The sequence below is a fragment of the Urocampus carinirostris genome, chromosome 10, assembly GCF_059441175.1.
Source record: "Urocampus carinirostris isolate Australia breed hairy pipefish chromosome 10, RoL_Ucar_1.0, whole genome shotgun sequence".
Lineage (NCBI taxonomy): Eukaryota > Metazoa > Chordata > Actinopteri > Syngnathiformes > Syngnathidae > Urocampus > Urocampus carinirostris.
The window spans coordinates 9,576,215-9,603,332 of NC_142358.1; the positions used below are offsets into that span (position 1 = coordinate 9,576,215).

The 27,118-nt window shown below is 39.4% G+C and overlaps 2 protein-coding genes across 4 annotated transcripts; one reads left to right on the top strand and one right to left on the bottom strand.

Moving 5' to 3' along the window:
* Positions 1–9,718: 9,718 nt before the first annotated feature.
* kbtbd3 (kelch repeat and BTB (POZ) domain containing 3) lies at positions 9,719–20,294 on the top strand. Of its 3 annotated transcripts, none has more exons than XM_088345346.1 (10): positions 9,719–9,783; positions 12,117–12,319; positions 12,407–12,572; positions 15,322–15,504; positions 16,178–16,351; positions 16,888–17,175; positions 18,273–18,515; positions 18,608–18,898; positions 18,969–19,118; positions 20,159–20,294. In XM_088345346.1, exons 2-10 carry the CDS (start codon positions 12,117–12,119, stop codon positions 20,279–20,281), a joined length of 1,821 nt encoding a protein of 606 aa, XP_088201472.1. In that variant the 5' UTR covers positions 9,719–9,783; the 3' UTR covers positions 20,282–20,294. The 3 variants fall into 3 exon arrangements, with proteins under 3 accessions (XP_088201472.1, XP_088201474.1, XP_088201473.1); XM_088345348.1 differs by lacking the exon at positions 9,719–9,783 and having other exon boundaries at positions 11,506–12,319; positions 18,608–18,724; positions 18,788–18,898; XM_088345347.1 differs by lacking the exon at positions 9,719–9,783 and adding an exon at positions 11,507–11,957.
* Positions 20,295–20,978: 684 nt separating this feature from the next.
* On the bottom strand, positions 20,979–21,659 carry sln (sarcolipin). The gene has a single exon (XM_088345349.1). It carries the CDS (start codon positions 21,413–21,415, stop codon positions 21,320–21,322), a length of 96 nt encoding a protein of 31 aa, XP_088201475.1. The 5' UTR covers positions 21,416–21,659; the 3' UTR covers positions 20,979–21,319.
* Between the last annotated feature and the right edge of the window lie 5,459 nt (positions 21,660–27,118).

The following is a 27,118-nucleotide window of genomic DNA, read 5'->3' on the forward strand; positions in this document are numbered from 1 at the left end:
AGCTGTGACCAAAAATCAAGAAGAAAACGCCACTTCTCAAATCTATCGAAAGACAGTATTGTGCAGTTTAAAGGGACAGTGTGTGATATTTAGTACCTCCTAGTGCAGGGGTGGCGAACACGTTTGACACAACGAGCCGAAATTTTTAACTGTGAGAGTTAAAGAGCCACACCACGCACTGACCTGCCATGACAGACAGACACACACAAACACACACAATTTAAAAACATATTATTTCCAATAACACACACAACATAACACTATTTCTGTTTCGCTTTGCATTTTGCCATTTTGACCATGAGGGTAACAGTAGATATATAGATAGATAGATAGATACTTTATTCATCCCCGTAGGGAAATTCACACTTCCAGCAGTATCCTTGTGTTGAAAATAAAATAATAATAAAATAAAATAAATAGAATACATAAATACCCAATATAACGTATGCATGCTTATTAAATGTTTACTTAATTTCCCGGCATTAGACGTAACCTACACAGATGATTGGCAGTCAGTTATGTGTCCGGAGCAGCATAAAAACAAATCTGCAAAACTAATTTCGAAATATTATTTATTATTTGTTATTAACTCCGATGGATTCAAAAGTGTTTTAAGAGGGGGGGAAAAATAAACATGAAACGAGGCAAAGAGCCACAGTATATAGAAAATATGATGAGGCAGAGCTGCATTCTGATTGGCCAAGAGCCGCATTCGGTTCTAGAGCCGTGTGCTCGCCACTCCTGACCTAGTGGGACAAAAATATTTCATCCAGTAAAAAAAACAAAACACCATTGATTTGAATATTAGGCAAAAATACATGAACAGACATACCACTCCACTTATTGAAACATGAATATTTTGTTTGTTTGTTTGTTTGTACATGATTCAATTGTTTGTTTGTTTGTACATGATTCAAATTGAATCTTTTCTTCCGGCGCCGTCACGAATGGCAGCCACTCCAGCAGCTCCCGTGTTATTTTCGATTGTTCTCGATTGTTCTCAGCTCAGGGATGCTGCTGGAAATGTGAATTTCCCTTCGGGGATGAACAAAGTATCTATCTATCTATCTATCTATCTATCTATCTATCTATCTACCAATGTTTATTTTGATAAGAAAAGAAAATAAATCCTAGGTCGATAAATTTCTATTTGTTTTATGCCGAGGAATTCCTTGCTTGTACCAGACAACACAGTGCACTGTATTTGTCATATATTACACATTTGGCCTTTTAAAGCGGAGAAAGTAGGATATATTCATCTTTTTTCTTTTTTTTTTCAAAAAACTAATGACAGCAAAACCAAAACAACTTAACTGTTTTTACTCGCATACAAGCGACTTCCTAAAACTACTATTAAATAGCCACATACTTTTAAAAAAAAAGGCAGTGCACAAAATATTGAAAAATAGTTTACCTAAACGCAGCACGGCGGCGCAGTGGTTAGCGCATGTGTGGCACAGTTCTGAGGTCGTGGGAACCTCCTGCGTGGGTTCAAATCCAGCTACCGGCCTTACTGTGTGGAGTTTGTATGTTCTCCCCGTGCTTGCGTGGGTTTCCTCCGGGCACTCCGGTTTCCTCCCACATTCCAAAGACATGCATTTCAGGTGAATTGGGCGGTCCAAATTGTCCCTAGGTGTGACTGAGCGAGTGAGTTGTCTGTCCCCGTGTGCCCTGCGATTGGCTGGCAACCAGTTTAGGGTGTCCCCTGCCCACTGCCCGGAGATGGTTGGGATGGGCTCCAGTCCCCCCGCGACCCTAATAAGGATAAGCGGTACAGCTGATGAGATGAGATGAGTTTACCTAAACAATAATAATTATCTAATCGTAGAGATAAAGATCAGTAAAAAAGCTAGAAATATAACGTTTTTAAACAATTTACTGTACCTTCAAGCCATGCTTCAATGGAAAACACTCGTACGATATTTTCGTATCACGCAATCGAACTCTCCTTTGACTCAATTGTTGTCATTGTTTTCGACTTTTCCTTCCCCTTATCACAATTTTTTTTAAACCCGTTATCAGAGGCAGAAAAGGAAATAAAACAAACAAACCACAATATAATTAAATGTGGTCCCTCTCAAACCATATTGGGACGGTGTCGGTTGACTGAACAGGAAAAAGAGATCGAACTGCGTATTATCGCCATCACCTGTGTTATTGACCCTCCATTATTTTCTTCTTCTTAGCATTATTTTGACAGGGCAAAGGCCTGCAACCCTCTGGAAACAAGTCCGGGACCTACTTTTGGGTCCTGACCCACCAGTAGATTACCACTGCTTTAAAGTTCAGTATAAAATTAAGTGAGTTTTAGTATGGGGTAGTATCTTCTTCTTTCATTTGAACACTGTAGAAACTTAGTGTAGACCCGTGACACCATCAAACTGCGTCTGTGGACCCATTCAATATGGACGTCTGTTTACATTCTGGGATGTGCTTGACGTCCCGTGAAAACTATCAATTGATATTTCCTATCACGTCATCTACATGCAGGCAACATTAGTAGCGATGGCCATATTGAATGGATGTGTGCATAAATTTAGCCTGTAATTTTTTCTATGTTTTATGATTGAAATTTGGCGAATAAAGCTCTAGTTGAGTGAGGGCGGTCGTTAGACGAATGTTCCAGGCTACGTCTTGACAACAAAAGTTCACTGATTGATAAACAACACCCATATGAGCTAGGATCAAACGAGTGAAAGAGGTGTTAGGGTTCAACTAAGGCTCCGTGGGACTCATTTTGGCCAGCGAATGACTCACCATTATCGAGTATTTCTATCCTCAATTTTTGTCGACAACGTCGAATATCGTTCAGGCTCTAATTGCTAGTACTGTTTTCTAATATGAATAGCTGTGGCTTTCAATAGGTTTTTACTAATGGATTTGGAGTTGTTTCAAAGGGACATGTAACATTTTGATATTAGAGCAAAAATACCTTGTTTTAAGATAACAGTACTTGTGTTCGTTGTTACTTTAAACTATTATTCTCGTCATTGATAATGACATAATAGACATTGTTTACAACAAGAGTAGATTTGGTATTCCAAGATGTGTAATAAATGTAATAAATTTATTTTAACCCAGTACGATCAATTTTTGCAATGATCAAATCAGGGTGGTCATATTTTGTATAAAAGGATACAATTCTTTGAGAATTTTTTTAAGTAAAGGGTGAGTATACTCTTGACCGAATTTGGGTTACTTTGAACGAAGACTGGGCGTTTGTTTTAATGTTTACTTTATATATCACTTCGCCCTTGTATGAAGTATCATAGCTGTCAAAAAGGTGTATCTACTTAAGGAGGACAGAAATCCTCTGCATGTTCGAATCAAATTGTAAATGGTAAAGGTACTGCATTTATATGGCACTTTCACCAGTCGCAGAGTACCACATAATTGCTCTACAATGCACTTCACAATTTATCCATTCACACACACACTCACACAACAATAGCGGAGTCAGCCATGCATATTATATGCGAAATCAACATGCGGTTTTCCAGACAAGACAGAAAAACAAGCGCTGGAAGGTGCGATTTGATGTTTTTATAACAATCAAACAAATAAAATTAATAAAACATAATATTCTGGGCTTGTGAGTACAGAACAAGGATCTAATGGTTTCACTAATGCACTTTAATTTAGATACCACAGGGGCAGAAAACGTAAGTTCGTGGAAAAATTCCCAAAATATGTGTTTCACATCAATCTTTCGTCCAGACTGAATCTTGCAGGTGGTTTAATAAGACTAAAAGTAAAACAGAACAACACTTAGAACAATGTAGAGCATGTCTATAATTAAAAATTAGATAAACTGATACACTGCGGCGGCAAATAAATAACTAAAATAAAATTAATTAACTAATTAAAATCAATATGGTGCATGAATAAAATATTGAAAAGGATTTGTTCCCAGCAAACTTCAATGTTTTGGAACTGGAAAATGTCTGTTTTTGACATCATGCAAACAAGATTTGTACCCGTAACTATTATTATTATTATTATTATTATTATTAAGGTTTTCCTTCTTATTATCATCATTATTATTATTAGTTGTGATGTGCTGTAAGCACAGGGCAATATAATTGTGATTGCTTCAGCAAGGCACAACTACATTGCCAAGTGCCAAGTAAAAAATAACAGATACATCTCTCTTAGCTAAAAACTTTATGCTAACTCATAATGCTAACAACCGGGGTTATATACAGGACTGTCTCAGAAAATTAGAATATTGTGATAAAGTTCTTTATTTTCTGTAATGCAATTAAAAAAACAAAAATGTCATACATTCTGGATTCATTACACATCAACTGAACTATTTCAAGCCTTTTATTATTTTAATATTGCTGAATTTGGCTTACAGCTTAAGAAAACTCAAAAATCCTATCTCAAAATATTAGAATACTTCCTCAGACCAAGTAAAAAAATAATTTTATAACAGCAAAACTAAATCAAACATGTGAAAATGTCCATTGATGCACTCAGTACTTGGTTGGGAATCCTTTTGCACGGATTACTGCATCAATCCGGCGTGGCATGGAGGCAATCAGCCTGTGGCATTGCTGAGGTGTTATTGATGCCCAGGATGCCTGTTCTCTAGATCTTTTGAGGATTCACAGCTGCCTGAGGACTGGCTTAGTGCTATTGTCATACCGATTTTTAAAGGGGGGAGCACAACAAGTGCAGCCAACTATAGACCAGTTAGCTTGACTAGCTGCGTCTGTAAAGTGTTTGAGAAAATTATCTCAGATGCCATATGGAAATTTATACAGGAGCACAATCTTTTTACGTTTAAACAACATGGGTTTAGGTCCGGACATTCTACCATGACTAACTTAATAGCTCATTTGAATAATATTACCAGTATGTTTTTTGTTCACAATATGGCTGGTCATGTTGTTTACTTAGACTTTTGCAAGGCTTTTGATAAAGTGTCTCATAACAAGCTTTTACAAAAACTGAAATGCTATGGTATTCGGGGAAAACTGCTTGAATGGATAACAGCATATTTGTTATATTCCCGACGTTGTCTTCTGGATTTGTTCGTCCAGATATGACACCAAAAGAAAGGGAACGCGACAGGGAACTACAGGACGAACTTAAGCGCCGTCGGGACGAAGGTGAAGTAAACATTATTATACGGGACGGGAAAATTATTGTCAAGCCGGGAAATGCCTAAGGTCGCCTTCGCCTTTATTGAACAGCCCCTTGATTCATCTCATTAATGCCCAATGTTTGACTTCTAAGGCAGATGACTTGGTCTCGTACATCAATTTCTACACCCCTGATATTTTGGCAATTACAGAAACTTGGTACTCCGCTGGTGACACAGGGCCAACTATAGAGAAATATCAGTCCATTAGAACTGACCGTAAAAATGCCCAACATGGAGGAGTTTTGCTCATGGTTTCTCATGGTATAACTGTGTTTTCTGTCGCTAATTATCAATTCGATAGAATTGAGTTATTGAGATGTGATATTCTTATTTCTGGGGTGAAGCTGAGAATAGTGCTTGTATATCGCTCTGGTCTGAGCTCTTTTCAGGCCAACGTCGCTATGTTCGAACATCTGAATTCTATTTTTGATACTAAATTGCAAATTCTACTTATGGGTGATTTTAACTTTCCTGACCTTCACCACAGTTTTCTTCAAAATTCTGATACTAATCTAACTTCAATGTTCAAAAACTTGGTTTCAAATGCAGGTTTCTTTCAGCATGTCGATAAACCAACCAGGGGGTCCAATGTATTAGACCTTGTGTTTTCCACTGACAGATATCTGGTTAAAAACATTGACGTTGGGCCGAGTTTCTCTACCAGTGATCACGATTCTGTTACTTTCCAACTTAACCTGGCTCTTAAAAAAGATACCGCTGCTCAGAACTACATAAATTTTAAAGACTGTGATCTACATGGCATGAGATACTTTCTGTCTAGTGTCAACTGGTACCTCTTATTTGATAGTTGTGGGAATATTGAAGAAATGTGGGCAATATTTAAATCTGTTGTTTACACTTTGATATCTGTATACGAACCCTCAGTTGCTGTTACACCTCACGTCAACCGTGATATAGCTGAATTGCATAGGCGAAAGCAGTTTATTCACAAGCTTTATAAACGTGATCAGTTGGCATACTTGGAAAGTTATCAAGATGCTTCAAGGGAACTGCGGAGGGCCATCAGGCTGGAAAGGGTGGCTGAGGAAAATAAAGTTTTAGAGGCTAATAATACTCTTTTCATACATCAACCGTAAACTAATTTCTAGGGCATCTATTCCCAACCTGAAGGCATCTGACGGTACCGTTGCTACAGATAATGCTGACAATGTCCGTATATTAAATGATCAGTATGCCAGTGTTTTTGGTCGTGACAATGGGGTTTCACCTGACTTTCCCAGCAGAACCTCAGCTGTTCTAAATTCTGTGGAACTTTCAAAGGAGTTAATTCACAGATACTTGATAAAACTTCCCAGCAAATTTTCAGCCGGCCCTGACAAAATTCCAAATTTCTTGCTTAAAAAGCTAGCTGACTTTCTATGTGAACCATTATTTTACCTGTTCTCTAGATCTTTTGAGGATTCACAGCTGCCTGAGGACTGGCTTAGTGCTATTGTCATACCGATTTTTAAAGGGGGGAGCACAACAAGTGCAGCCAACTATAGACCAGTTAGCTTGACTAGCTGCGTCTGTAAAGTGTTTGAGAAAATTATCTCAGATGCCATATGGAAATTTATACAGGAGCACAATCTTTTTACGTTTAAACAACATGGGTTTAGGTCCGGACATTCTACCATGACTAACTTAATAGCTCATTTGAATAATATTACCAGTATGTTTTTTGTTCACAATATGGCTGGTCATGTTGTTTACTTAGACTTTTGCAAGGCTTTTGATAAAGTGTCTCATAACAAGCTTTTACAAAAACTGAAATGCTATGGTATTCGGGGGAAACTGCTTGAATGGATAACAGCATATTTGTCAAATCGTAAACAATGCGTAAAAATTGATGATGTTCTTTCAGCGTGGTCGGAAGTTTGTAGTGGGGTACCGCAGGGCTCAGTACTAGGACCATTATTATTTCTGTTTTTTGTGAACGACCTACCTGAGGCCATTCAAAGTAGTGACATCTCAATTTTTGCCGATGATGCTAAACTGTCGGCTTTCTTACCAAAAACCCAGGTGACAGGAACAATTGATTCTCTCCAAAATGACATTAAATCAGTTTTTCTTTGGTCCGAAAAGTGGCAACTGCAATTGTCATCTCATAAATGCTTAGCACAGCCGTTTTTACATGGTTCTGTTCCGCTGTATAACATTAATGATCATGATTTGCATGTTGTTACTGAACATAAGGATCTGGGTGTCACTCTTACTTCAAACTTCAAGTTTATCACGCATATCGCCAAAATTACCAACAAAGCCAATAACATAGCATCAAACATTTACAGAAACTTTTACAACAAGAACCCAGCATTCTTAGTTCGAATGTTTTGCGTTTATGTTAGACCCGGGTTAGAATATAACAGCGTTGTGTGGAACCCTTACTTACTCAAGGACATTAACCTACTGGAAGGAGTTCAACGACGGTATACGAAGCGGATACTTGGGATGCACAGCTTGTCATATCCGGAAAGACTACAAAGACTGAACTTGGACTTTTTGGAGCTCCGTAGAATTCGATTTGATTTAATTTTTGTGTTCAAAGTACTGCATGGAATGATCGATGTGCCTTTTGATCAATTTTTTGAGTTCTGTCGTGTTGATGGTTTACGTGGTCACAGATATAAGTTACGGGTGCCTAGACCTACCAGCAACTTGCACGGAAACTTTATTTCTTTCAGGATACCAAAAATTTGGAATTTTTTGCCTGACCGGGTTATTAGTGCAAATACGGTGCAAACCTTTAAGCAAAGGTTGGCAGAAACAGATCTGTCAAATTTCCTTAGGGGAGGGGGCGTAAGGTGACCATATTTGGCCATGCTCACTCTCAGCATTAGTTTTTCTTTTTGTGTCATGTTTTGATTAATGTATCCAACAATACCTTCAATAAACAATTTCATTTCATTATTCTAATTTTCTGAGACAGTCCTGTATACATACCGGGATCATCTTCCAGATCAATCACAACTCTTACAATTGCTGCGGGAATTGTCTAGTTAGTTGTGATTGCTTCAGCAAGGCACAACTACATTGCCAAGTGCTGTAAGCACAGGGCAAAGCAAGCACAACTAATACAATCCCCCGAGATATTATTATTATTATTATATCTATCTTCTTCCGCCGAAATTTAATGGGTATCTCCTCCCAGAGCTTTTGGAGTAACCCAACGATTCATGTACCAAAAATTCCAGCCCGACCGGGACTCTTGTGGGTTGTCTTGCGGGGCCCCGGGGACGAAAAAAAGTCCCCATCCGCTCTAATGTATTTTGAGAGTCTCCCATCCGGAATACATGGGCCCATTCAAAATAATGGGGAGCCATGGTAAACAAGGCTTTTCCCAAGGGTAGTCATAGGAACCAGGGACTGTCCAGGGTGGCTTGAGGGGGCCCAACCCCACATTACTTTTAACATGCGTAAATGGTGAATTCCAAAGGGTGTATGCTAGCGAGAGGATGCTAACAGCTATGTGCGCCGCTAGCAAAGTGTTGGGCTGGCATAGCCAGCCCAAACATTAGCGCAAGCTAGCTGTAAACACTACGCCAGCCCAAGTATTAGCGATGAGAGGTTGATGCAATGCTTACTCATGCTAGCAGTAAAAACTGTTGGTGACAAGTTGGGCTGGCAAAGCTAGCTCAAGCTAGCTGTAAACACTGTCAGCAATGGGTTGAGCTGGCGCAGCCAGCCCAAGTATTAGCGCAAGCTAGCTGTTAACACTGTCGGCAATGCTAAAATCTTCATAGTAAAAATTTTTGGTAACGGCTACATTTTAACGACTTCACATTTACAAATTATGCTAATGGACTCATGTTAATGAGTTATGCTAACAGGTACATTCTCAAAAGTGACGCTAACGGCTAAATGCTAACTTTTTCATGCTAAAAATTTTTGGTGAAGGCAATATTTTAACGATTTCATATTTACAAATTATGCCAATGGTCTCATGTTGACGAGTTATGTTAATGGATAACTGCTAAAGAGTGATGCTAACGGCTAAATGCTAACTTCTTCATGCTAAAAAATATTGGTACAACAAAATGGTGGCGTTTAGTGGCCAAGTACTTGAGCTGTGTTTATAGAAATCATAAACAAACTCACGAGGGACAGGTCAGTTATTAAACGACATTCATGACGTTTCCAAGCATCAATACCAAAATTCCTAGTATTTCCCCCACCAAAAGTACCGGTACGTTGGTATCGCATCCAGGGTGCTGGTGATAAAACGACGTCAGTAAAATACGTCACAAAGAATTCCACTACTTCAAAATATGAAGTTTCATTATTATTATTTTTCTTAACTGATTTCCACCCTTTTTTACTAAAAGTATTGGTTCTTGCGAGGAAATTGAATGAATAAAAAGTATAGCATCAAATCTCACGACTTCCGGGTTGAAGCGCCTTTTTAGAACTACTGCTCCCAAGAGTCATTGCGCTTACTTCCGCCAACTAAAACCAAAGATGTCCGGGTGAAATTAGTCTTTTAAACTGAATCAATAAACGTTGTATGCTTATTGTTAAATGACTTACGTATAGAAATACAAGCCGATTATAGTCAAGTATTTACTAGTTCTTGCGTGGCATCACGTTTCCGGGAAATTCGGGAAGAAAGCGCTATCCATGGTGCTACTACTGTAAGTAAATAGCCAGTCAGTGCCACGTGAAATGAGATGTTCAAATTTTGCATACCTGTCAACCTCAGCCACGAGTTCCGCTTATTAATCATTAAATTTACCCTTATAAAGCAATAATAAACCTTACAAACACAACGCAGCACCTATTATAGCAAGACAGACTATGTAGAAGAAAAACAATGATAATTTATGTAAACAAGTTTATTATATTTACCAAATAAACAACACAAACACATTTTCAGCGTACTTAGTTTTATCCACACTTGCAAAAAATGTGCTTCTTATTTTACATAAAAGTGCAGGGTTTTGTGGACTTCATTAGTTCCGCAGATAGTGGCGCAATTTTGCTTAAAATACATGCTTGATTAAGGATAACATTTGTGAGTGTACCAGTGACTGGGATGATCCAGATTAGAGCCAAAATTGAAAAAGGACAACAGTCTAACGAAAAACAAGTTTACATTTTGTTTACCATACAATAATTGTTATATGGCATACACTATTTTAAATGATCGAAAAACATAAATAATGGGGCAAATGCATAAGTTGACGGGTTGTCACGCCGTGGCCATTGCAGTGCCTCAAATGGGGTTTCCGGGCCGATTTGGCGCCGAACTGTCGAGGTCCCTGTCGGCCTTAACGCCGCGCCTGTCGGCTTCAATGCCGCGCCTGTCGGCCGACCTTCCGTGCCTGTATGTTGGTCTGACTCCCCTGCTTGCCTGTCTGACTCCCCTGCTTGCTTGTCTGACTCCCCTGCTCGCCTGTCTGACTCCCCTGCTCGCCTGCCTGACTCCCCTGCTCGCCTGTCTAACTCCCATGCTCGCCTGTCTGACTCCCCTGCTCGCCAGTCTGACTCCCCTGCTCGCCAGTCTGACTCCCCTGCTCGCCAGTCTGACTCCGCCAATTGCCAGTCTGACTCCGCCGCTCGCCAGTCCGACTCCGCCGATCGCCAGTCCGACTCCGCCGATCGCCAGTCCGACTCCGCCGATCGCCAGTCCGACTCCGCCGATTCGTCTGCCTGCCATGCCTGCTTGTCGACCTGTCTGCCATGCCTGCTTGTTGACCTGTCTGCCTGCCTGATTCACCCGTCCGCACGTCTGATTCTTCTACTCGCCCGTTCGACTCTCCTGCAACGCCCGACCCGTCTGAGCCCGACTCGCCAGCTCGCCACTCCGTTTCGTCGGTCTGCCGCCCCCGCCTCTCCCCGTTCCTGCGTTTTCGGAAGAGGGAGTGGGGTTGCCCTCATCGGGAGCGTCGACCCATTCTGGGGGGCGAGGTATTTGTTTCTTTTTGGGACCTCAGGAGCTGTCCCTTGAAGGGGGGGTTCTGTCATGTCCTGCACGGTTGTCATAGCACCCAGCTGGCCCCACCCCTTGACACCGGCTGAGACGCATTGGACTGATTGCTCTTGGAGTACTTAAGCGCGCTCCTTTGTACTGTGCGTTGCTGGAACGTTTCTTAAACCTGGTTAAACTCCGTGAGTCTTCTGTTGAAACCTGTTAAATGCCTAGTTCTGTGAATCTGCCCGTATTTGATCCTGATTTGTTTTTGGTCTGATCCGTTTGTTTTCTTTTTGACAACTTGTCTTTTGTTTGGATTTCTAATCCACTCCGCGACCATCGATCCCGGCAGGGTTGGGTAGGGTTACTTTAACCAGGGTTGGGTAGGGTTATTTTAACTAGATTACTTTCAATTACTTCTGGATTGCTCCAATCCCAAATATTCTAATAAAAGACAAAAGAAACTAAATATAAATACAATTACTAAATTTTGTGCAGGCTTGGGGAGTAACGGAATACATGGAACGGCAAAAATGATGTTGACAAGCTGTTTGTATTTATTTTCATTTTGTTTCTGTTGCATTTTATGTTAGTTTTGCCGGAGATCAAAGAGATCAAAGCCAGGAGAGAAAGCTTACCACGTGTTGTGAGTCATAATTGTATTTATATTTAGTTTCTTTTGTCTTTTATTAGCATATTTGGTATTGGAGTAATCCAAAAGTAATTGAAAGTAATCAAGTTAAAGTAACCCTATCCAACCCTGATCCCCGGATCGAGTGCGCGCACCCTCCTCATCCTTCCCCCAATAAATTGTGAGTACGTCTACGCGAATGGGTCCTTCTTTCCTGTTTCCCGCAGCGCTTCGTGACACGGGTATGACTTGAAATTCATTTGGTGAGTTTGTATTGCTGCCGAAGCCTCTACTTCAGTTCTGTAGACGTATTAGGATTTCTGCATTTAATTTGTTTTTTACAAATATTTTGTAGCATCAATTGTCAAATTAATACAAACAGAAGTACAGATATTATTTCACTAATTTTGTTTGTCATTAAGATGGCTGACCAGAAAAACCCTTGCAACGAGATCCAAGAGCAACATATGCTGCTGCAAGTATCCAACTCACATGGAATTCAGTTGCTGGGTGTGCTCAGGTCTTTTCGGGAGCGAGGCCTACTGTTCGACTTCACCATAAAAGTTCAACAACACAGTTTCCCCTGTCATCGTTTTGTTCTTGCAGCATGCAGTGATTTCTTCAGGTCTGAATTTCTTTTTCCTATACATTCTGGCAGACAATATCATATATTATGTATTTTGCAAGGTATTATTTAAGTCTCCTTTTTTAGAGCCATGTTTGAGGTTCCAATGCGCGAACGTGATGATGGTTCAGTAACACTGAGTGACCAGGTTTCGTCTGTGGTGGACTCTTTTTTGAATTTTGCCTACTCTGGCGAGATTCTTATCACAGAAGGAAACGTATATTCCCTCTTTCAGCTTGCTTCCTTTTTACAGGTAAAAATACAAAGCCACACATCTATTTTTTCATACTTCTTTCTCTTTCAAATTTGTCCCTGCTACTCTGAAGGCTTGGTGAACAATATTTAATAATTATAATTATGGGGATTTATACAACTCTAGGCTGTGCAGCTGTTGCTAGGTTACACATTTCAAATACGTGCTTGGAAACTGCACTTCTACAAATGTCATTTCTGTTCAAACTATAGAATAGGGCTTTAGCAGTACACCTTAAGCAAATTCAAGTAAGGGCAAAAACATGCAAGCCAAATCTGTCAAGGACCCACTTAGGGTGGTACAGAAGCACAGTACAAAAAGTGTAGTAATTGGGGTCTTTATTCAGACAGGGTTCAAAGTCAGGTAGTGAGCCAACAATCATTGTCCATGATGCAGGCGAGGGGTCGATGGTCCCGAAAACTCAATCAGCGAAGATGACAGTCCAAGAGATCTTCCTGCGGTATTCGTGATCTGGAATGGTAGGCAAGTGTTCGGTACACTTGCTTAACAAAAAGGCTGAGACGGGTGCTTGAGACATTACAAGAAAGGCAAGGAACTAGCACGAGGACAAGGGAACAGAGTGTTTACAATGTAATGAGGGAGAGTCATGATAAGAGGGAAATTAGGACAAGTGACTGCAACTGTGAGGAGGAAATAAGATAAGATCAAGATACATTGATGGGAGAAAGTGTGAGAGTACGAGAGAGAAAAAGAGTGAGTGGGAGAGAAAGGGAGAGTGAGATATAAAAGGAACCTACAGAGACACTGGAGCCAGAGTGCAGGTACATTGACAAAATCTGCCAGTCTGTCATTCGCCTAGTACCTGAAGAACTGCATTATTGATAGTGGGTAAATTTGAGCCAAGCCATGTTAAGACATCTAGAGGACTCACAAATAGGGGTGGGAAAATCACAATAACTGTCGTTTATTTTTATTAATACCAAAATATTGATAACCATCCTTTCAGTATTACACACTTTAAAGATCAACATTTGGCATTTGTAATGGTAAACCTGATCATCAATATAAAATTATAGATAAAGGCTTCCAACATTGGACTTAAATATAATTTCAACATTAGTATACCTAAGCAACAAATCAGTTGTTGGTTTTATACATTATAAAGGGATAGTGTGAAATATTTGGTCACTAGATGTTGATGTTTTATATAGCTCTACGGAAAACAAGTGCTACAGAGCAGAAGGAAGAATACTATGTACAATCCTGATACAACTACGGAGACTCTAAGTGACCGAACCGCACCAATATTCCTCTCATATTTATGCCCAGACTTTCACAAGGTTTTTGGTTTTTGGGTGTACTTGTAGCAGCAAGATGGAAGACAATCATGTCACCACTCTCTAGGTGAGTCTCATGGTAAGCTTAGAGTTGCCAACCAAGCCCTAACCTCATTATTCAAAATACAGACACATTTTTTGACCTACCATTATTTTTAAAATTGCATGTTCAAATGAGGGTATGTTTGATTGTATAGCCCCTTTAACCCAAGAATTTCTTTTTTTACAGGGTTTTTTTTTTTTTTTTAAATAGTGGAGTCCATCCATCTGCCTTGTACCTGCATTGTTCCCAAAATAATTGGGGTTGGGCAGCCAGAATTATTTTTGCCTTTTACGTGTGCTCTTCAAATAACAACCCTTTGTAAAATACTGCGACTTGAAACGGTGGACTGTATGAGTTGGCCACAAGTGACTCATTTAAATTCATGAACAACGAAATAATATATTGCCCTTACTTACATGCAGTATCAGGAAAAAATGTTATGTTTAGACTTAAGTAATTAACAAATATCAGACTTTTGCAGAGAAGGGGGAAATCTTCATGATAATGCTGTTAGTGCCTGGTATTGATAATGATTATAACTCATTATTAGAGTATTGGTATTGGCCATTTCTTATAATAATGCTGTGTAACCGGCCCAAATCGCATCCATTCACATAAATATGTCAGAACCAGAACAGATACAGGACCCAATCGCGTGACGTTCTCACACAAGCTTTTTATTTTATGGGAAATGGGAGTCATGCACGTTAGGAAGCCGGTCTGGCGTGGAAGGACAGGACGCCAGGGACCGACGAGATCGATAACCAATCAGGGTAACGAAAATAAACAGGAAAAACTAGACGGGAACCAAAACTGGAGAAACTAACCAACAGGACAAGAACAAACGGAAAACAAAAATTAAAATGTACAAAAATAAACAGGAACAATACCGGACTGCAGATATCACAAGAAAACAGGACAGAGGTTCGTTGACGGGCTGACACTGAAGCAAGAGAGCGCTGAGCCTTATATACACAGAAAGTCAATCTCAAAACGAGCCGCAGCTGGCACAAATGGGCACCATGGCAACCGTGACACACACGGGCAGGCCCAATTGGGCTCCACGGCATCCGTGAAACACACGGGCGTGGCCAAATGGGTGCCGTGGCAACCATGACAAATAATCATTTGGTCCTGGTTCAAAAGGAAATGATTGCTGTCAATCTGTTTTTTTAATGGCGTCAGTTTAACTCAATATGTCACTTTGAAAATAATATTCAAGATGTAGAATAAGTCATTTGTGATATTTTGTTTACTCCTTTAACCATTTACCACAGAAAATGAAGCTCTTTAAAAGTCCTGAATATTCAGACCCACAATAATAGCTATGTCACATACTATTTGTATATTTCCTTTAATCAATCATACCAATTTTGTTTCTCCCTACCTTGTGTTGTTGTGTCGTTAGGTGTCTGTTCTGTCCAGAGCCTGCAGTGATTTTCTTTCAAAAACAATGGATCTTGAGAACTGCCTGTCATTATTGGCCCTTGCTGAAGCTTATGGCTCAGATTCCCTCCTCCAAAGTGCTATGGACTTTGTGGTTCAAAACTTCCAAGACCTTTCAGAAACCCAAGACTTCCTGGACATGCAGGTGGCAATCAGAAGCTGTCCTTTGACTTTTCCAACACATAAAACATGACAACAAACTCTAATCCCACATAGAGCTAAGATCGGGCCTAAAAACGAGAGGTGACTTATGATAATACATTAATTAAAGCTTGTCTTTTGTAATGAAATTTAAGTTAAACAAGGTTTATAAACATTGACATATTTTATATTCTGCAGAGGTTACACTTACTGACAATTTTACATCATTGACTGATTTGTTTTTTTCAAGACTTGACGGATAACTTTTAAGACCGTCCGTCATTTTGATGAGTTGGAAATTGGGCCATAAACCACCATAGTAGTTTGTCCTTAAGAATATAGAGCAGTACGTTAAAAGAGAGAGACAGAGATAAAGAAGAACAATGAGGGCCTGTCAAATTCATTTTTTAGTTCATTATAACCACTCATCGTTTTAGTATTAATTTTCATAAATGTAAAAAAATTCAGCAAGAGGGAAGCCAGGCCCGGCCCGAACCTAACGATTAAAATTTTAGGCCTGACCCAGATCGGAATTTGTTTTGGTCCGGGGTTAATATCTTACCTCTGATCTTACACTAATTGCACTTTTATGAATTGTTTAATTGATTTGCATAGACTGTGACCAAGATAATACGTTTGTTGTGTTTCCAATTTCTAAAATGGTTCTCTTATTGTAGGTGAATGCATTAGAGAAATGCCTAAGGTCAGATGCCCTCTGTGTGCCCTGTGAGGAAGCCGTGGTCACATCACTTCTAAAGTGGATCCGCCAAGACCTTCCCAAAAGAGAGGAGCTTTTACCCAAGCTATTATCACTGACGAGACTTCACCATCTACCGACACATGCACTTAAGGTATTCACGCATTCAAGGACATGTGCTTACTAGGGGTATGCGATATCGGGAATTGTGGTATTGATCTGATCCAAGTAAAAACAGGGTGGTATTGATCAATACCAATCCTATTCCGATGTCTTTTGCTTGGAAACATCATGATCATCGAATGAGAGAACCCTTTCCCCTTTGAGTTAGTTTATAATCGCGATAAACACACCACTAAAAATCCATGCACTGAAATTATTCTTCTTTTTAAATATTAAATAACTATATAACTGTATAAAAAATTATATTACACCTGTTTCAGAAGAAAATACCAAGAGAGTCAAACTAAAAACAGAAAAGTAAGGAAAATCCAAATACTGTTAAACAATGGATAGACAGGATAATTAAATATTTCAAAAATAATGTCAGTAAGAAGCACTTTTAGTTCTTTTGCCATTGATCCAATCCAAGTACAGTACTTTTTAAGTATCAATAATATACGGTAGATATTTAGATTGACCCCCCTGACTCCAAGGGCTCACCCTCAAAATCGATTTCTTCTCTTTAAGACTCTTCCTGAATCAGTTTTGCTGAGCAGCAATCCTTCCTGTATGGCACTGATCTCAGCGGCTCAAACCAAACAAAGTCAACACAGTGGACTGTTTACTGATGCCAGGCCTGCCACCACGCAGAGTTACATTTATATCCACAAGACGGAGGAGAATGGTGAGGTCTGCCACTCTTTCTGCTACTGTCTGGAAACAAACCAATGGGGGAAGCTTGGTTTGGACGAAGGAGATGGAATGAGCACGCTGCCAGACCTGCCAGGCTCGTATCTGATTTGCTATGCTGAGACGGTATGTGATTGGGGTATTAGTATACACCAGTGGTGGGCCGTGAGGGCCTCTTAATTTCAGAATCATGTGTTTAATTATATTTTGCTCTGCTTTCAGATATGTTCTTATATACTTAAGCATTGAACCAATCACATTTCAGCCGTTAGTTGTTGCCAGGCTACCAAAAAATCCCAAAGGCCGTGTCCCTTAACATTAGTCTTCGAGCAAGCTGTTCGTTTAGGCAATCAGACTCCTAGTTGGCGTCTGAGAGCCTGCTAGAGGGCGTAGAGAAACATCAACGGTTTCACAAACTATTATTGGCTAGGAGGCACCAAAGCGATCGCAGCAACAGCTGTGAAACTTGAAAAGACCGAGCTGTACAAGGAAATATATTGTGTTGGTTAAATAGCAAGACGTCAAACAACTCCAAAGAGAGCTGTCCTTTAGCAAGCGAGAATATGTTTTCCGCATCTTTAAAATTACAGGTAAGATCTTAACCCGGAGCCCAAGCCCAATCAGACCTGATCTGAATTCCGTGCCGGCTTGGTACATTCGGGTTGGGCGGAACTTCTCTTTTCCTGATTTTTTTTTATTATTCATCTGTCTTTGTTCTTTTTCTCTGTTTACACAGTCTTGTTAAAACGTAAATTTTGTTACAAAAGACAAGCGATACGCGTCCGTGTTTCCAGCTCCCTGAGTAGACCGCGCTCAGCAGCAGTTACCTCCTGGACTCAGAGAACAGGGCGCGCAGTAGAGTGTATGTCATCGGGGGGCGGACGAAAGGATCCAGAGGACAATATCATCTCTGATGAAATGGGAAATCACTTCCAAGAGCCAGCTCACATAGCCGGTTTGTTTGAGGAAGACATATCACATATCACTAATTTATACTGGAGACGAAGGCCCAGGTGTAAAATTCAAAGCCCGCCACTGGTGTGCACTATTTCATAAAATCCAATAATTCTGTTGCCCAATTTATTTTCTATCTGGAAAATATTTTCAGTCCTGATCAAAAAGGACATAATTGATAGAACTAACAACCCTCATTTTAAATAGACCACAGTGAATGAGTTTATAAAGTAAACATTTTTAACCTTTTTTCCGCTTTTGGCCATAAGATGTATATTACAGGAGGTTGTTGTGGAAACTGTTCCCGGGGAGTACGCAACCACGTGGCAGAGTCTTTCCATGACGCTTCTGATGAGGTGTGGTGCTTCTCCCCTGTAACAAGAACCTGCACACCTGCTCCGACCATGCTGAAACCTCGAACCATGCACACAGCAGTGGTTTGCCTGGACCGAGTGTATGTCATCGGGGGGCGGACGAAAGGATCCAGAGGGACTGATTCCAGTCTATTAGAGGTGCTTTTACATACTCTTTGTGGTTGAGTGTTTCTGATATTTGGAGCCTGTGTCAGAACTTTTGTTGGCAGTACAACATGTTATATATTCAGGTGGAGTATTATGACCCATTGGCGGAGAGCTGGTTGTCAGTCAGTCCTCAACCGAATGCAATCTTCTATCCTGAGGCCAGTGCTTGTGGCAGCTTTATCTACACCCTGGGATCAGAGGTGGAGATAACAGACTCCTTCAATCCATCACTGGACTGTTTCTTTAGCTATGACGCCCACCAGGACCAGTGGTGCCGTCTAGTGGCAGAGTTTGGCCAGTTTTTCCATGCGACGCTTGTCAGGGCCGTGTCAATTCATGAAACCCTGCACCTCTGTGACCTTTCCACGTACAAGGTAGGACTTATATAAACTTAAGTTTGATGTTGACGTTTCCATATCAAAACACCGATTTTTCATCCGGTAGGTGTACAGCTTCTGCCCACGGACATGTGTTTGGAAAGGGAAGGGCTCATTTGAATGTGCAGGTTTTAACGCCGGAGCCGTTGGGACAAGAGACAAAATTTACATTTTAGGTGGAGACTATTCCCCTGATGAGATTACTGATGAGGTCCAGGTATACTCTAATGATGAATTCACTTAATTTCTTCTTAATATTGATCAAGAGATATTCTTGTCATGCTATCACAAAAGTCAGAGATAAAAATTTAAAGAACTTAAAACAAGGATGTCAAACTCAGTTTGGCTCAGATGCCAGATCCAGAAGTTCTGTTCTCAGGCGGGCCGGATCGGTAATAGAATATCAACTCCAAATTTTTAGCTTTGTTTTTCAGTATCATGCTTTATCATCCAGCCTACTATAGTAACCTAGCCCACATATTATAATCACAGATGACAAGGGATCTTTTCTAAACATGTTTGGCAGTAGATGTTTATAATGGTTGATTTTAAAAGTTGAGTAAAATTAGTTTTACACCTGAACCAACTCACCAGGTTATAAAAAGACACTGCCCTTTGACGGTCAAAAAGAGCATATCACGAACCAGGGCAGGAAACAGGAATGAGAACCCAATAGCGTAACGTACTCACTGTTTATTAGGGAGAGGAGGAATGCGCGCACACTCGATCCGGGGATTGATGGTCGCGGAAGTGAATTGAAATCCGAACAAAAGAGTTGTCAAAATCAAACAGATCAGGCCGAAAATAAAACAGGATCAAACACAGGCAAATTCACAGAACTAGGCATTTCACACAGAGTTTAAGAGAAGTTTCGCAGACGCCAGGCAACTCGCAAGACCGCGTTTAAGTAGTCCGGCAGCAATCTGTCAACGCGTTTCAGCTGGTGTCAGTGGGCAGGGCCAATTGGGCGCCGTGGCAACCGCGACAGAGCCTAGCGCCACACGGCGGGGACGAATTGGGCGCCATGGCAACCATGACAGAGCATTTAGTTTGCATTGATTAAAAAAAACACAACTTTCAATAGAAATGACTTAGACACTCGCTTCTTTTTTTGACATAATGTACTTCGAAATTTATGGCGGGACAGATCTAGCCCACAAAACCATATGTTTGACATGCTTGCTTTAAAAAATATCTATATAGATTGAATGTATACATGGTCTGTGATTTGTTTATTCCAACATCTACTTTACACAGGTTTACCACAGTGACAGAGGCCAATGGGAAGAAGTCACACCTATGCCTAGAGCCCTGACAGAGTTTCACTGCCAGCTTATCAGCTTCAACAGGCACACAAACCCATGGAATGACTTAGAATGATACACAGAGGGAGCCAGCAAGGACTTCTCTGCTGGCCTTACATAACCAGACATCATTATCATAACTAACAAAAGTCCATTTCATTTGAAAAGTATTTTTCCAAAGTGTATACCTGCTTATAATTATTTTGTACTTATCATGATGTATTTCTTTTCATTTAGGTTGCACTCATTTTAGTAGTTTAAATCAGTCTGCATGAGATCTGTCCAAGGCCTTCAGGATCAACAGTGCTGGTGTCTGAGCACTGTATGTATGTGGCTGATAAATAGTTGCAATAGCCAATCAGATCCAAAATGCAGAGACTAGGGCCAGCTAAAACGCCTCATGTTGAACGAGACAGAGGTAGGTAATGCACCAAAATGATGGCCATTAAAGAAAAAAAAGCGAATGTGTGTCATGTGATACAATATTATATTAAATTAAGCGAAGGCAGTGTAACTTTTTTTAGATTGAAAAGAAATCTATTTGTATAAGGAACATTTTTTTTTTGTTTTTTATCTAAGTAGACTGAAATATGGCAGTATGTCAAAAAGTTCTTGAGCGGCCAATACTTTTGCAAGGCATTATAAGTCTTACAGAACCTGAAACAGACACTTGGTGAGCAAAAAAATAATAAAAGAAATGAGCAAGTCAGTATTAACTTTAATGTTTTAGTCATATTTCTTTTAATCTGTCACTTAAAAAACTTCGTTTTTTAACAAAAATAATACAGACTAGGACTTAACATTTATTGCACCCATGATACTGTTATCTGGTCATTAGTGATACAAGTTTGAAAACAGCTTGAAGGAAGAACATCTGCCTAGTTCTACTTCTGGATTTAAAAATATATTTGCCGATAATCCCATTCTTTGGTTTTCATTCTCCAAGCATGATCTCATGCAAGGCATCTTAGAGAAAATCACATAATTTGAATACATGAAAACATTGCTTCTACAATCTTATCTAAAGTAGCAGCAGAAATAATGCAGGTTCTCTAAAATACGCCTCCCGTCCCCACCCCAGCAGGAGACAGGAGGATTGTTGATGCGCTGCATATTAGTCCTGGTATGTTTTTACCAGCAGCCACATCAGTAGGACTGTGATTAAGACAATCATGAAGTTCAAGAAGAGTTCCTGCACCGAGCGATCCATGGCAGTTATCCGGACGTACAGGATAGGGAAATTTTGCGAGGGGACAGCAGATGCTTATGAAAGTACGCAGGGAAGATCTTTGAGAGAGGAGTAGAAAAAATCTGCATGGAAAGTGCAAGCAAAATCAGTTAAATGTAAATGTAAATACGATCATATTTAAACAAATACAAAATAAGTTAGTACATCTAATCCCATAATAAAGAAATAAAAACAGGATGTATGTAGGTGACATATAAAACATTATTTATATTTCAGATAAAATTTACTCAAACTTACTAAAAGGAAATAAAAGTTTGGAACACTTTAGGCCTTTAGAGGCCTTTATTACCTTTTCCCCTCTTGATCTCACTTAACAGGGAAGCTCCGTGCTCCAAAGGTGTAGAAGTTAAAATTGCTGCTTATCAGTTATCTGGCGTCTGTCCGGCCACTTCCGTTTCTGTACCTCTGTGTTTGTCATCAGTGTTCTGTCGTCGACAGGGGTCGAGTCTGGCCTAAAGTAGTCAAACTCAGCGGACCGCCCATGGTTCACAAGCAAATATGTGATGTCACCCACACTTGTAAGCAGGCAACCAATCATGTGCTTTATCTTTCACAATCTGCTCTACTGCTTCCTCTCCCACATATAACCATAGAGAGTATCGCACTCTCAATGTCTGGGTTATTTATAACACATTATTGCGGACACGAGATGGATTACAATTCTCCAAATACAATGCATGCATCGCACATGGATGTGGGAATGTGTAACTGTATCAGGGGTGAGGAGATGACCAAGAGAAATAATGGAGCCTGCCTTCCAAAATGTAACATTAAATACTCTTATTCAAACCATCCAGGCCACTAGTTCCCAGCTGGTCTGAATTAAGGACCCATAATTCCACCCTAATGACAAGCTACGACCCAAATCAAGAAAAAAAATCCACTTCTCAGCTGTATCCAATGAAAGGATTTTGCAGTTTAAAGCAGAAATACTAGAATATATTCACAGTTTTTTCAAAAAACAAAATGATTGGCAAAACCCAAATGGCTTCAAGTACTGTATATACTAGTGCTGTACCATAAACATTACCTTTGGCCCTTCACTCTAGTCTAAATTAATGATGTGTCGTTCCGGAGCCTATTCTTTCGCGAATGACACATTGTTTTTAGGGATTCTATGTTGAGGACTTTAAAATTGTTAATTTTAAAACGCCATTAAATGTTTGAAACAAAACGAACAAAAAAAAACCCCTCAGAAAGCCAACCTCTCCTTAATTTTAGCCTGCATCCCATTTAATTTAGACGACATGACAACTGCACCGTCATTTATTTTCCACAGAAAAATCGAAAAAGACTTGCATTGTAATCGGCTTGAAGCACTCCTTGACTAACACCTGTGTCCATGACGTTAAACATAACTGGTGCAAGATGCGCAAAAATTGTATTAGTGGACAGGTGGTAACGTTAATCTGTACCCAGCGAGTGGAACTTTACAACAATCATAGCTTTTTTTCAAATCACGCTTTCGTCTTTTTCAACATCCGCGGAAGTGTTTAAATCTAGTCTGAAAACACTTGTATTCAATAGCTTATGAATGATGTTGACCTCAGCTGTTAACCGATATTCCGTAATTAACTACAGTATATTTCATGCTGATAATGTGGTGTAATAGTAGTATGTAGCCTGTAAAGCTCTTTGAGACTTCTCGTGATTAAGGGCTATACAAATAAACATGATTTGACTTGACGGTAATTCCTGAGGAGGCTGAGGAAGTTTGTAAGTCAAGCAAGATCCTCAGCAACTTCTACAGCTGCATTCCGGAGAGCATCCTGACCAGCTTCATCACTGTTCGGTACGGCAGTATCACAGCCATGGACAACAAACGCCTGCAGAGAGTGGTTAAGAATTCTCAGAGGATCACCAGGAATCCACTCCCCTCTCTGCAGACCATATACCATTGTAGAGTCCACAGGAGGGCTGCTTCTATCATTAAGGACCCCACCCACCCACAACATGGACTGTTTACACTTCTACCCTCAGGATGGAGGTAAAGGAGTGTGAAATGCAGGACAACCTGTCTAAAGAACTCTTTTTACCCCTCTGCTATCAGACTCTTTAACGCATGCTGATCGAACATATCCACCACGGACACGTTCAGCACACTGCAGACACTTTATTACACTACAGACACTTTAAACGTGACCATACTTGAACTATTCTTACACTATAGTCACATTCAACTGTGTTTTATCTCATTTTTATCTTATTGCCTTAACTCACATTGAGTTAATCTTGTATTTTTATCTTTTTAATATTTGTAATATTAATTTATGTATACATGTAAATAGTTTCTTAGTTTTATCACACTGGAAACTGTGTGGAGATAAAAGTAAGAATTTAATTGTGCAGGGAATCGTGGTTCTTTACTGTGCGTATGACAATTAACACTTTGAATCTGTAGAAGGGACCCGCAAATTCACACGCACTCTCTAATATTCTTGAGGCAAGACAAAGGATGTTTGTGTGGAGTACCATAACAACAAGACAACAGGAGTCACTCCAATGTTTCACCAAGTTTTTACCAAAATTATTTTACTTCTATGAATGCACCACTGTTTGGAATGGTGCCAGGAGGATTTCTTGACGATGGATATTATTGTGGACCAAAGGCTTGAGAAGGATCGTATTCAATCACTCCATGCTTCAGGTCTCCAAACCAGATCGTCTTGAGTAAAACATATTGACAGGGCCCTTAATTATATATTATTTTTTTCTATATGCAAGTACTGTAGGGTAGACTTGATCCATATGGTGTGAGATAGAGATACTGATGATTTGCATTTTATCTGGATCAAGCATCATGCTAATAAGGCGATAAAGGATGTAGATCATTTTGATGTAATTAAAGAAGTTTCAAATAAAGGTATCACATGGCCCAGTTTTAAATGATTTAAAAATATCCTTACAGAATTTATTTTGAGACCTATTCAGAGGGTGTGATTGGCTGAGGATTGATCACAGTGTGCACAATTTGAATTAACATCCTCAAAACTTTTGGGCATTCTTTGTTTAGTCCAATGGGCCCTGTCGATAATTTTGGTCTGAATGAGGCCATGTCACATGCATATTGTAGATGTATGTGCTATCTTAAGTATGGCCTTCCAGAGTAGACCTGGAATTTCTTGACCGGTTTACTGCTCCCATGTTGTATGTTTCTTGATCAAAGAGGTCCTAGTCAGGTTGCATATCTGACCATAAATAATAGACAGGCTGCTTCTCAGTGAAGGGAGAGGGTCAAGGAACCTGTCCAATGCAGTCTCTTCTGGAAGATTGGGGAAACAGGTGTTCATATTACGAGCAGCCTCTGGATCTGGAGGAATCTGGAGAGGGTATTGTGAGGAATGTTGAATTAGGCCATGAGTTGCTCAAAAGTTGCAAAGAGGTTACTGATATACAGAACCGTAAGCCTATAATTCCTCTGTTAGAACAAGAAGAAAAGACATTGTCATCTATAGTTGGTTGAAAACTCCAATTTGAAGCTTTTGATGTATGGAAAGGGTTGGGATTCTATGGCATGCGAGCCATTAATGTCTCTTTTCATGAGTACATATGGCTCAGAGGTATAATGGAACGCGTGCAATCACTTATGATATTGCTATATTCAGAGCCGATTGTTGCACATGTAAAGCCGAGGCATTGCTGACTGTTGAAAGGGTTTGATCCAGTATATCACATTATTAAGTACCGTTGACAGCAAGGGTGTCATGCAAACAGTAAATCGCTAACAATCCTTATGGAAGCTCATTAAACAATATATGTTCATTATTGAGACACTTTAAGATGAAAAGCCACAGAATACACTACAACTCACAAGAAACTTTTTATGCCGAAGCTCTAGCAAAACAAAGAGAGCGGTTTGATTCGGTGAACAGTAAGAATGGGCGAAGCTATACACAGGACAGGAGGCGTGCACTTTTTCTTCTCACCCAGTTAAAAAAAATAATCTCCCATTACATTTTACATTTTTTCTAAGGTATAAAACTTGTTTGGATATGTTTAAATAAAAAAGTAAATGCATTCAACAATTGTGTATATGAAAAGTGTTGAGTATTTATAGAATTTACACTTTTATAAGGAAAGGAACATTTTGCAAAATCACCCTTGTCCCTCTAACCACTTTCCCATCTAAAAATATTGGTGCAAATATTTCCCATTTTTATAGTCATGCAAATACTGTGGATATAGTTTTTAAATGCAACACAGTAATATAAGTCGCAAACATCCAGGAACACATTGAGGAAACATTGAGGAAAATAAAATAGTCCCAATATCAGTTATGTTTTTAATTTCCTGCTCTTTTTCAGACTTCCTATTTGAATCATTTCCTTTATTGTGTAGAACAACTCATGGTTATCATGTGGAAAGTATTCTTTAGATTTTTTTTCCCCAATTTTTGTCTGTTTCAATGGGTAACATAACCAGCAAGTCTCATAAATAAATGAAAACCTGTCAGACTTATTCAAGTAACATTCTTTTATAAACCTATCATCGAGTACAAATAACAAATAGAGCGTGCTGAATATGGGAAAGGAAAAAAGAAACTAAACAACAAGATGAAAAATATGAAACAAAACAATTCTAACCTAAAAAAATTACCTACCTGTTAAAACAATAAACAAAACACTTAAGGTATCAAAACTTATATTTTCTAGTCAAAAGACATCAGAACATGGACCAAGTACAAAGAGGTCGAGGGTTCTAAACAGCATAACTAAAGCATTTGGTCTGATAGATCCTTGGAGAGATAAGAACCTCCAAATTAAAGAATATACTTTCTATTCGAATCCACCTGGGAGTTATTCAAGGATTCATTTTTTTTACATTTCAAGACAACATATGCATACACTAGCGGATTGTGGTAGAGAAAATATTACTCTAAGTGACAATGCTCTATTTGCTTTAAAATCAATAATGGACAATGAACCACATTTTAGGTATTGGAGGATGAATCTTTGCATTCTCTCAGATGAAAATGTAGAACAGTACATAAAGCAGTGTATAAGGGAATATTTTCAAATTAATGACAATGGGAAGGTTCCTCCATCAATATTATAGGAGAGAGGGATAGCTGTAATAAGGGGAAAAGTAATTAAATTATCTTCTCGATTGAAATGAGCCCGATAAAATAATCAAAAAGAATTGAAGGATAAGAACTAGAAGCAGAACATAAAAGCACGCCAAATGAAGCCAGATTGCATGTATTAAAAACAACTAGAGACAAATTAGATGACTTTTTAAAAAATGAGGCAGAAGGGGCATTACGTTTTTACGAGTCAGAGATATTATGAAATGGGCAATAGAGCTAATTGGTCATCAGCCTTCAAACATAGAAAAGCCCAGATAGAATAATTTCACGAATAGAACATCTTATTTCTTACAACTTGCAGTAAAACCCAAATGTATTGCGGAAGCATTAGCAGATTATTATAAAAATGTATACAGTAAAATGATTTGGATAACTGCACAGCACGAAGCTTTTAGGAAAAACTACTTTAACAAGTCTATCAGGTGGGGGTGCATAAGAAATTATTCGCCCCATTTCACAACAGGAAATACAGGGCACGTTAAAAACCCTAAAAATAAATTACCTACCAGGAACGGACGGGTTCCCAGGGGAGTTCTATAAAAGCTTAAAGGAAGAGTTAACACCAGTACTACATAAAG

Excerpts from the sequence above, each read along its gene's own strand:
- sln (XM_088345349.1), bottom strand. The coding sequence starts at position 21,415 with ATGGATCGCTCGGTGCAGGAACTCTTCTTGAACTTCATGATTGTCTTA.
- kbtbd3 (XM_088345346.1), top strand. The coding sequence starts at position 12,117 with ATGGCTGACCAGAAAAACCCTTGCAACGAGATCCAAGAGCAACATATG. Across the intron at positions 15,505-16,177 it reads AAGACTTCCTGGACATGCAG|GTGAATGCATTAGAGAAATG; the intron begins GTGGCAATCAGA and ends CTCTTATTGTAG. Across the intron at positions 18,899-18,968 it reads GTGACCTTTCCACGTACAAG|GTGTACAGCTTCTGCCCACG; the intron begins GTAGGACTTATA and ends TTCATCCGGTAG.